The following is a 12,237-nucleotide window of genomic DNA, read 5'->3' on the forward strand; positions in this document are numbered from 1 at the left end:
GCAATGAAAAACAGATCACAGGAAGTAATACCAAAAATTGCTTAGGACACTATCTGGGGATTCAGGAAAGAAATAAAAAGGATGAAAACAGGTAAAAATAATACCAGGAAATGGAAACTGATCAGTTAGAGTAGGATGGGAATGGTGGGGGTGGGGGGAGAAAGTCAAGATAATTTCTAAGTTTTGGGTTAGAGTTTTGGATTAGATGTTGATGCTATTCACCACATAAAGAATGCAAATAACAACAGTCAGAGTGGCTCAAATTGCTTAAATATGTACCAGGGATTCCTGTAAGTGCTCTGCATTAACAATCTCATTTAATCCTCAAAAAAACACTATGAAGTAAGCATTACTATTATCCCATCCTAAAGATAAGAAAACTAGAATGGAGAAGTTAAGTAGCTACAGTGGCATGAAGAGGGAGGAGATGACAAGTTCAATTTTAAATACCTTAGGTTTGAGATGCTTCTAAAGATGGCCATAAGGCAGTTGTCTGTTGTTTATAGGGAGAGCAAGTAGGTCAGAAACAGATTTGGAAGTCATCAGCACAGGGCTGGTCCTGACTCATCAGGAGACAATCAGGCCACAGTAGGAGGAAGGGAAGGTCAAGGACAGAGCCCAGGAGCCCCGGTCTCCAAAGGGAAATAAGAGGTACCTGAGCTTATGAAGAAGACAAAGCAGCATGACAGAAAGGAGAATGACAGCTGTAACTGAACAGCAACAATAATAACCGCTAACGTTTTTAAGTCCATTAATTCAGTTCAGTCGCTCAGTCGTCTCTGACTTTTTGCGATCCCATGGACTGCAGCAGGCCAGAACTCCCTGTCCATCACCAACTCCCCGAGTTTACTGAAACTCATGCCCATTGAGTCAGTGATGCCATCCAACCATCTCATCCTCTGTCATCCCCTTCTCCTCCCGCCTTCAATCTTTCCCGGCATCAGGGTCTTTTCAAATGAGTCAGTTCTTCGCATCCGGTGGCCAAAGTATTGAAGTTTCAGCTTCAACATCAGTCCTTCCGATGAATATTCAGGACTAATTTCCTTTAGGATGGACTGGTTGGATCGCCTTGCAGTCTAAGAGACTCTCAAGAGTATCTCTAATTTTCTTGAAGAGATCTCTAGTCTTTCCCATTGTATTGTTTTCCTCTATTTCTTTGCACTCATCACTGAGGAAGGCTTTCTTATCTCTCCTTGGTATTCTTTGGAACTCTGCATTCAAATGGGTATATCTTTCCTTTTCTCCTTTGCTTTTGCTTCTCTTCTTTTCATAGCTATTTATAAGCCCTCCTCAAACAGCCAGTTTGCTTTTTTGCATTTCTTTTTCTTGGGGATAGTCTTGATCCCTGTCTCCTGTACAGTGTCACGAACCTCTGTCCATAGTTCATCAGGCACTCTATCACATCTAGTCCCTTGAATCTATTTCTCACTTCCACTGTATAATCATAAGGGATTTGGTTTAGGTCATACCAGAATGGTCTAGTGGTTTTCCCTACTTTCTTCAATTTAAGTCTGAATTTGGCAATAAGGAGTTCATGATCTGAGCTACAGTCAACTCCCGGTCTTGTTTTTGCTGACTGTATAGAGCTTCTCCATCTCATGAAGTAGATATTGTCATCCCCATTATAAAAATGATGAAATTGAGGCACAGAAATGTTAAGGTCACAGAGATAGTGAATAGTGAATCCAAGATTCAAACCAGAATTCAAGTGTAGAGTGCCTTGACAGCTATGATGCACTGCCTGAGTTTCAGGTACTGGGAGAGGTGGAAGCCAAGGAAGGAACAGTTGTAACAAAGTCCTCTGAACATTCTGGTCCATAGTAAGGCCTCAGTAAATATTAACCATTATGATTTGTTAACTGTACTGCCTTGGAATCATGCATTTATGCAATTCACAGTTTTTAGAAGAAAGAAAATGAAAACTAAATAAGGTAAATTTCTATGTTTTAGTGGAGGAAGAAGAGCAAAAAACTTTCAAGGATGCTAAGGCTTCAACTCAAGTTTCCTATGTCTTCAATACCTAAATTTCCACACAGTAGACCTCCAACCACATTTGTGGCTACCAGTCCTTAAAGTGGGCTGTTATACCAAGCAATACCAGCAGGCCTCACAGACCCCAAAACACCTTCTATGTTTGAAGAGTCCATTTTACAGTGATGTCCTTATCACTGGTGTGTTTTGTCCCATCCTAATTGCTTTAAAATAGGTGTGTGCTCAGTCACTCAGTGATGTCTGACCTCTTGCAACCCCATGGACTGTAGCCCTCCAGGCTCCTCTGTTCGTGGAATTTTCCAGGCAAGAATACTAGAGTGGGTTGCCATTTCCTACTCCAGGGAATCTTCCCAACCGAGAGGCCAAACCTGCACCTCTTGCGTCTTCTGCACTGGCAGGCAGGTTCTTTACCACTGAGTCGCCTGGGAAGCCCAGGTATTGTGCAGAAGGTCTCTCAGGTTCTTCATGGCTCACTGAAGAAAAACTCATCCTCTGACCACTCCAGACAAATAGTAGTTTGCTCTAATTAGAAGGATATGTTGTTTACAATGAAATAACATATATTCAGGTAATTTTCAAGTTACAATGTAATTGTTTATACTTTAAGACAGCAGCTTCATTGTTTTTTTTTTTTTAATCTGTACACCTGTGGTGGATTCATGTCAATCTGTGCCAAAACCAATACAGAATTGTAAAGTAAAAATTAAAAATAAATAAATAAATTAAAAAATAAATAAATAAAATAAATAAATAAATAAAAAAAATAAAAATAAAAATATTTCTAATTCTATTATGCTTTCTGACCCAGATTCACCCAAGATCAAGGAGAAACAGTGAATAAGAACAACAATAAGGAAAATTGTCAGAAAAAGTAAATAGTTCAGATTTCCAAAAGGATTAGTTTTTTTCAATAAACTTATATATTCTACTCTAAGAGGATTTTTCCAAACAGAATAAAGGTACTAGATGGCAGAAGCCATCTCACAGAAATGGGACATCTGGCCATCCTAGCCCTGAAGCAACATATATAAAAAGTGCTATTTTTAAAATAAAATAACTATCAATACTCTACACTGAAAAATCATAAATGCCAACCCTTGCCAGAGAGATGTAGAGTCTGAAATTGACTAAAGCTTACTAATCCAAGCAAAGATTTATGTACAACAATGTTCATCATAGTACATTTCTTTTTACAGTGAAAATTGGTGGTGGTGGTGGTGGTAGTGTTTAAACACTAAGTCATGTCAGACTCTTTTCAACCCATGGATTGTAGACTGCCAGGTTCATTGATCCATGGGATTTCTCAGATAAGAATATGGGAGTGGGTGGCATTTTCTCCTCTGGGGAATCTTTCCAACCTAGGGTTTGAACTCATGTCTCCTATACTGGCAGGTGGGTTCTTTACCAACAAAACCACCAGGGAAGCCCACAGTGAAAATAAATTATGGTAAACAATTTATGGTACACCTGGGTGATGGAATATTATGCAGCCACAAAAAACATTTTTAGTGAATATGTTATAGGACTCCCAGTGGTTAAAAGTCCAAGCTCCCAATGTAGGGACATGGGTTCAATCCCTACTTAGGGAACTAAGATTCTACAGGCTGCACAGCAGAGTCTAAAAATTTTTGCTTTAGATTTTTTGAATAAATATTTATAATATAAAAATTATCTCAATATATATTAAGCCTAAAAATCATAAAAATACCAATATAAATACATAAAAGACTTAAAGAAGTAAATTAATGGTTGGAAATTATAATCTCTGGATGGTATAACTTGTTTTTACAAAATTTTCCTTTATGCTTTTCTATATTCTCTGAATTATCTATAATACAACATTCCTATAAGCAGAAGAGGTATTACTAAAAAGTCAAATTTTAAAAGTTTTTCCAATTAATCTCCATTTTTATTTTTAACTCTTTCCCACTTTTCCTACCCTAATCTAAGTCTCAAGATCTAGGGCAGCGGTTCTCAAGCAGGGGTAGGGGAGCAGGGGTTGCTCCCTGGGGAACATTAGGCAATGTCTGTCGACAACATGGATTGGTTGTCACAACTGTGGGTGGGGGATGCTACTGGATCTGGCAGATAAAGGTTAGAGATGCTGCTAAATATCCTACAACACACAGGACATGTTCCCAGAAAACAGAATAGTGCAGAAGCTGAGAAATGTTTGTTAGAATTAACAAAATGAGTATAAACAGGAAGGCTGGGTTATATTAGCTCTAGTGGGTTTAACTTCCCATCTTCAAAATAAGATTTTAATGAATACACATTCTAAATTGATGAAAGTTTAATCCAGGTTTTGACCCAAATTTATTATTAAGAAGTACTTTTCTTAATTTTATGGAAAATATCTCTAGTAGTTCTGCTTCCAACCTGAGCATGATGCTTAGCAAACTAGAAGATATTTTTCAGCTTGAGCATAGAGAGATCAAACTTGTTTAAAAGTTGTTTTAAGTACTGCTATAAAAAAATTTTAAAGTGACAGTGTATCCTTAAAGAAATAGCTGATTATCTTATTGTAATCACTCCAGTATGGTAAGATGAAAAATTAGGTTCTAACTAGTCTAGCCTAATTTAAAATTAGTCTAACACAATAGTGTTTGTTTAAAACACACATATGCAGAAAATGATTTATATAAACTCACACAAAATTACTTTTAATTAAGACTGAATAAAAGATAATTTTAAAATCATCTACCTCTAATATGCTTTTTTTAAAAAAACTGAAGTATAGTTGATTTACAATATTATGTTAGTTTCAGGAGTACAGCAAAGTGATTCAATTTTATATTTTTTCCAGATTATTTTTCATTATAGGTTGTATACTGAATATAGTTTCCATGCTATGCAATAAATTCTTGCTACTTATCTACTTTATATATAGTAGCATACATCTATTACTCTCATACTCCTACTTATCCCCCTTCATATGCTTTATCAACATTTGCTGTTATGGATTCGCCACGGCTTTTCTTTTAATTGGAAGTTATTCTCTAGGGGAAATATAGCCAATATCCTCCCAGTCAAAAACCCTCCCATTCATCTGCTCAAAAATCAGAACAGGAGATAGAACTTAGGCGCTTTGGCACTTTTGGTGACTGATTCATAGTGGATATTGTTTTGTCTCTCTAGCACCATTCCTTCTGATGGGGAACAGCTTTCAGCAACACCACGAGGTCTGAGTGGGACTATCAATCACAACGTCCTATCCTCCCTCTGGCCTCTGAGATGAGCAAGACTGGGCTGCTCACTGCCTTCCTCCCCCATCACCTCCTCAGCACAGTGTCAGGAGAGGACACATGCCCACAAGCAAGGTCAATCAGAAATCCTCCACCAGGCTGTCTTCTTCCAGGCCCAGAGCTACACCATGTGGTTCGCGGGTGCTACTTACCACTTTTTTCATCCAGAAAAGAACTGTCCTGAGGATGAAACCAATGTCAAATAGCAGTTTGACATGAAAGCCAGTGACAGAGAATCCCAGAGACCATGTCTGAGTCTTGAATCTAGCCATGCCTGGGCTTTTAGGACATTTAAGCAAATAAAATCCCTTTTGGCTTTGAGCTGGGTTTCCATCACTTCCAACTAAAACAGTTCTGGCTAATAAACTGTCAAAGAGAGATCTGGAAAGTCTATGTGTCAGAACTATGATCCATGAATTAACCAGACCCTTTCTATTATCTAACACATCTTAGCTGATATTATAACCTGAGACAATGTGTCTCACATGTCTAAAACAATGGTTAGATTAGAAATTCATTTTAAATGACTGTTTATTTCAAGCTCCAGCAAGTATCCTTACTAAACTGGGGTTTGATGTTATAATCTTCTAATCTTGATATTAAATAATTCACCATTTTCCCAGTTTACCTTCATCTTTTTGAAGAGTCTGTCTTTTTATTCTGTCAAGCCTCTTCACTTCCCTGATCATTTTATTTCTCCCATTCTGAAGTTCCTTCAGAATATATTTATCAAGTTAAAACCCCAACCATAGACACAGGATTCCTGGCCAAGACAATGTACGTTTTTGTATGAGTGAACAGAGAGACAAAACCTGTTTTTTTTATGTCCCATCTCCAGTCCAGCCCTGTGCTCACATTTATGAACACAGTGGCACTTCAGGCCAAAGGAGGTAGATAAATGTTCCTCATGAACACTTAGGAGTGGATGACGTACTTCTCCCTTGATTTCAATCAAGTTTGCAGCTATTATTTTGAAATTAAAGCATAATCACATTATCCCTAAGTTCTACAATTGGCAAAAGGCCTCTGTGGAGACATTTAATGCAAATGAAAGCTGGTTAAAGAGACTTTCAACTGAAAAGGGCTTTAAAGAGAAGTGGAGGCTATCTAAGGTGTGAAGAAGCCAGGGATAAGTTTCTGTAAAGGTTAAAAATCTCTATCAGTACAAACCCAGACAGGCATTACAACCAAGGTCGATGGGGCAAGAGAACTGTTAAAGGGCAGAATTGACTAAAGGGCATTTTAGCACACTCATGACCTAAGGAAATGAGGCATCAAAGGCAAACACCATTAGCAAAGCTGAGGAATGAAAGAAAGATTAAATAAACCACCTAAGTTCCTTTCCATCTACTCCCATCTCCCACTGTCGATGAAGTGTGGGTCTCTGTATTGTTATCAGTATCAGTTGGGCTCCAAGGTGGAACTATAATATACTTTTGAAAAAAAAAAAAAAAACAAAACACAACTCTTTCCTCTGCCCTTGCAGGTGAGCCAATTCCAGTAAATGCTTTGAATAAGCAGGGGAAGAGAAGAACCCAAGAGCCTGAGAACTTCTGAGAGTGACAGAAATGTTCTATATCTTGTTTGTGATGGTGAGTACATGACCATGGTGAGTACATATCAAAACTCAAACTGTGCACTTAAAATGAATTTTATTACATACAAATTATACATAAATAAAGTTGATTAGCGAAAGACAGACACAGAGGTAGGAGCCAGAGGGAAGGGAAGAAGACCACCTCCCAGGTAGACAAATGGAGAAAGTCTGGGAAAACCCCTGTGGGACAGGAGAGGATAGGCCCGTCAGAGTGGAGTGGGGCTGCCCACTTGGTATTTCACCTAGGGTCAGGTCTTATTCCGCAAATCAGCCAGGAGTTTATACTTCTGATAATACCTCATACTTTGTTAAAAACTACCTAAAGTGGGGACAAACAAAGCCAATCCATCCTCCAGTGGGCCATGTGCCTCTAGAGTCTCCTGACTAATTTTGCCGCCTCTTCCACACTCTCAATAGGAGCGTTATCCCCCTCCACCCCATCTCAACCTTTTGGAAGCTGAAGTTAAATCCCTGGAACCCCATTCAGATCATCCTAATGCCCCCCTACTTCAAAAAGCACCAGGAAGATATAAACTATTTATCTGGCAGTAGCAACTCTCATTAAAATTGTAACTTTTTGGTAACCTTTTAGCCACTGGGCAATACATCAAACTGTCACACTTCAAGAAACAGTAACAAATTTCAAGAGGAAATCAAGACTATTCTGCTTTGCTCAAGCAGCCTAAAGAAGTATTTCTGAGTAGCTTACAAGTTTCACAGAGTCAGCAAAACTTCATGATACAATGAGAATTAACTGCCAGTTTCTAAAGCTAGAGCCACTGGTGTTAACGTACACTATTCTCTCTCCTTCCCACCTTGAATCTGCTTCATCACAGAGAGCTCTCACACCTTCTGCCTGTACCTCAGTCTAGTAGATGTCCATCACTTTCCATTCTGTTTCTTCCAACAGTTTCCTTGGTCTCCGTGGTGCCCAGCTCTCCTCTCTATTACTCACCCTGTTCAACATGCCTGAAAATGTGCTGACTTGTTTAACCATTTCTTTATACTCTGTTTCCGTCCTACAAGTGGACTAATCATCCCAAGCCATTATTTTCTGTTTCTCTCCTGTTAAAATATTCTTTCATGCATCTAACAAATACTTAATGAGCACCTACTGTGTGGAAGACATTATGCTAGGCTCTATAGGAGGTAAACAAACCTGATCAGCATCTCAGGGGGCTAACAGTATTATGGGAGTGGCTTACATACACACAAATAGCTATAATAAGATAAAATGTGTACAAGTCAGGCCATCGAGACAGAACTGTCAGCTGGATGTCAAGTGAAATTACAATTAGTAAAGGAGAAGAATTGGACAAAGAAAAGGCTACAGAGGTTTCCAACCATTAACAGGCCAAAGAACATTAGGAAGAAATACAGACAGAGGAGACTGACAGGAGACTTTAGAAAGGCGAATATACTTGCCAAAGCCCCAAATCAGGGCACAATAGCAGCGATTTCTGTTCTGCTTTAAGATGTTGGAGGCAGTCTGAGAAATGGAATTTCAACACCAACGTATTAGAATTTCCAGGATTGATGCCTTAAAGGGACAATGGCATAGAACACAAAATTGGAACTATCCCAGAAAATATCTAGTCCATGTGGCTTCGGTAGGTATGAAGAAATATAATGGGAAAGGAAGATTACGGAATACAATCTATTGGCCTAACAGGTGTTTCACCTAAGGAAGTTTACTTGGCTTCTCAAGTTGGAGGTATAGATAGCTTTTGTACTGTTAGAAAATTCGGCATCCTGACAAACTATGGGACTCCTAATTGAACTTCAGGTAATCCTGGTTATTCTGCAGCATTTGTGTGCTGCCTGTGGAGTCTGGGAACCTCATGAGAGGAAGACTGGGATGCCATTGTATTGCTGTTGGTGATCCATTCAGGTCTAATTAATAAACCCTGTTCCACAAATGCTGAATCCTTTGAAGTTGCTGAAAGTAGTTACAAGTGATGTCATGATTCAGATATCCACTGGCAAGTCATGACTAGCAAATATTTTCAAAACCAGATATAATAAGATGTCACAGCCACCTGTAATTCTTTCAGGAAGAAGTCAGGTGGATCTAAAAGCAAATCAACACAACTGTGTGGTTATACTAAAGCCCTGAGCTGTACATTTTAAATTGGTGAATTGTATGGTGTGTGAATTCTGTCTCAATAAAGCTGTTATTTTAACCAACAACAAACATGTTTTAATCAAAATGTTAGTTTCCAGAAATGTTGTATCCTAGGAACCAGGCTATTGCCTTGAAAATGTTTATACTGCTTGAAAAATTCACAAAGAGGAAGCCCTGCTAAATTGCTGTGACAAAACTATTATCAATGTAGCTAAAAAGAATAAACTGAATGATCTTTTGTCTTTCACTGTAATAGGAGCTGATTTGTATCACACATCTAAATCTGCCTTTAAGCTCTGAGTGACATTTTTTTAAAGGGCACTTTACAAATTTAACTGCTTTATGTTGAATATCATAATTATGGCATGTCACTATTACGTCTTTCTTTGTAGACTACCCCAGAACTTCCTTCCCTATAATTCTCTGTAAGGGAAAAATCCTTGTGTTTATCCACTATTACTTCTAATGATTTCCCTCTTCCTCTAATAATCACTACCCAAGCCTCTATCTCTAGAATCATTCCGACCTTCTTATGTCCCAACCTGTTCCCTAACTTCTACAAATAAATATCATACCAGCTGTCTGCCTGCTCCTGAGGCAACAGCAAGTTATTTATGCCCTTGGAGATTCAAATTGGGCCAAAAATAAAAGAAGCAGGCTATGAGTCCTTTGAGGAAAAGGACTGTGTCTTGTTCATGTGAGAACCCCTGAACATTCCACAGGGTACCTGGCATTCAGGAGGAGCTCAATAAATAGTTCTGCCTGCCATTAAGCTAAGGTCCACTCACAAAAAGAATAAGCCAACAAGCCAAGTGATCAGATTATTCTTAGATACAAATATATTTAGGAGAAGACAATTAAGCTCAACTTCCTTATTGATGCCTAAACCAGTTTGTTTTTACAATGACTAGAGGGTGAATTTTAAAAGATTGTGATGATGCTACTATGAAAGCCCCGAAACTTACAATTTTAAAAATCCCAGGATCTTAAAAATTTTTTTTCTTGCCAATCATTTGGGGGTGTGTGTGTGGAGGGGATGGGAATACAGATCCAAAATCCAAGAGAAACGTATTATCCAACCAGTCTTGTTAAGCAGGCTATAAATAGGCAGGCAGCTGAAGATAGACTCCTCAGGCAGTGAAGAATGGGCTCTATACAAAGTAATTGAGGAATATTTATAGACCCTATCTCTTCTTGTGAAAATGACTGATATTTCTTAGCACTTACCTCTAAGAAATGAGTTAATATGTATAAAGCACTTAAAACAGTACCTGGCACATAGTTAGCTTTATATAAGTGTTTCTTAATGAAGTAAATTCAGATCAATTTCCAATTGCATTCAATCATATGTTAGAATCCACAATGCCTTAAGAATGACCAGGTTTAGAGAAGTTTCAATTGTGTAGTTTTCAAATCTGCAGCTGGAAACAAAGAGATCCCAGGAAATGTTTCATGCAAACTCATTTCATGCTTGAAGAAATATACCTTATACCTGTAAAGAAATTCACAGGTTACAAGAGCAATCCCATCTGTTATTAAGTTTGATACTCACAACAGCCTTGTGAGAGGCAGGGCAGGTGAAATTAACTCCATTTACAGATGTGTAAACTAAAGTACAGAGAGATTAAGTGATTTGCCCAAGGTCACACAGTAGGTGAAAAGGCCCCAGACTAGAAGAACGGGGGCCGGAGTGTGTGTGTGTGTGTGTGTGTCTGTGTCTGTGTGTGTCTATGTGTCTGTGTCTGTGTGTGTCTATGTGTCTGTGTGTGTGTGTTTCTGTGTGTGTGTCTCTGTCTGTGTGTGTGTGTCTGTGTGTCTGTGTGTGTGTCTGTGTCTGTGTGTGTCTATGTGTGTGTGTCTCTGTGTGTGTGTGTCTGTGTGTGTCTATGTGTCTGTGTGTGTCTATGTGTCTGTGTGTGTGTGTCTGTGTGTGTGTGTCTCTGTCTGTGTGTGTATGTGTCTGTGTGTGTGTGTCTGCGTGTGTGTGTCTGTGTGTGTGTCTGTGTCTGTGTGTGTCTGTGTGTGTGTCTGTGTGTGTGTGTGTACTTGGGTCATATTTATTCTGAGACCATAAATGTAGACTTGAAATGCAAGACACAAAAGCAAACTTGAGTAGTTAAGGCAATTCTGTTAACTGGCATTAGAGGTAATTAATAGCTGGCAAAACACTGACCTATACAGGAGTGGTAGTATAAAATGCCATGACTACACACACAAAGGGCACCACACACTGTCTTGACGGGTAAGTTCTCCAAAATATGTCATTCAGAGATCAGCAGCACCAGAGAATATTGGCGTCAGTATAAGAAAGGAAAGGCTGCCACTTCCCTTGAACTAAACCCAGAAGGAGAAGGCTCGCCCCAGCGGCTGGTGAAGACATGGAGCCTAACAAGGCTCTAAGGGATTACACGCAGATTGCAAATTCCCAGCGACAAATGAGTATCCACCATCCCAGTGAAATCAGCTTGCATTTATTCGTATCTTCCCCAGAGGCTTTCCACCCCAGGGTAAGCAATCTGAAATCCGGCAACTAAAGGCGAAAATCGACTGGCGACCGTTTGCAGGATTCCAAATCTCACAGAAAGGTTGGCTGGCGGTTCAAGTGGCACCGCATACCAACACAAGACGTTATTTTAAGCGCGTGTTCCTAAGGGAGAGACCGACCAGATCTAGCATCTACCAGATCTACCAGATCTAGCATCTCCCACCAGCCAGGATTTTTCCTAAAGCAAGACTGAGAGCTGAGCAATCCTGACCCAGGCCCGCCCTACTAAATCCATAGGGGCCCTCTTTCCACTTAGAGACCCGCGCTGCTCCAGGCCCAGAAGCGTGGCAGGGACCAGAGAGGCACCCCGAGGCAGGGCTGCCCCCGCCGCCTTAACCATCAACGCCCGAAAGAGGAAGGCGCCCCTGCAGTTGACCCACGGGCAGGGACCGGGATTTTGAAAGGCTCGGAAAGGGGATGGTGCAGGCGGGGCCGCACGGGGCCCCCGCGCCCCGGCCCCTTCCTGGCCTGACAGCCGACGGCGGCGGGTGGCGCGGCCCCCTCCCCACTGCGCGGCTCGCGGGGCGCCTTACCTTTGTGTAGAGCTCGGACGCGGCCATGGCGGGACCCGGGGCGCCGACGCCCCCCGCCTGTGCGGAGGCCGCACCTCTGCTGGGCGGCCGCCCGCGCCGACTAGGAAGCGCCCCGGCAGCCTCTGGCGGGGAGGAGGGCAGGGCAGGGCCGGGCGGGGCGGGCCGCGCCGGGCGGGGCGGGGTAGGGCGGGGCGGGGCGC

General features: G+C 40.7%; 1 protein-coding gene across 4 annotated transcripts in view; it reads right to left on the minus strand.

The window, feature by feature from the left end:
* Positions 1 to 12,143, minus strand: part of MYO5A (myosin VA) — a 198,681-nt gene extending 186,538 nt beyond the window's left edge. For all 4 annotated transcript variants that reach the window (XM_040226540.1, XM_040226543.1, XM_040226542.1 and 1 more), the window contains exon 1: positions 12,038 to 12,143. In XM_040226540.1, coding sequence (XP_040082474.1) covers positions 12,038 to 12,064 — 27 coding nt within the window. In that variant the 5' untranslated portion in view covers positions 12,065 to 12,143. The remainder of the gene's footprint in view (positions 1 to 12,037) is intronic.
* Between the last annotated feature and the right edge of the window lie 94 nt (positions 12,144 to 12,237).

Source organism: Oryx dammah, unplaced genomic scaffold (assembly GCF_014754425.2).
Source record: "Oryx dammah isolate SB20612 unplaced genomic scaffold, SCBI_Odam_1.1 HiC_scaffold_26, whole genome shotgun sequence".
NCBI lineage: Eukaryota > Metazoa > Chordata > Mammalia > Artiodactyla > Bovidae > Oryx > Oryx dammah.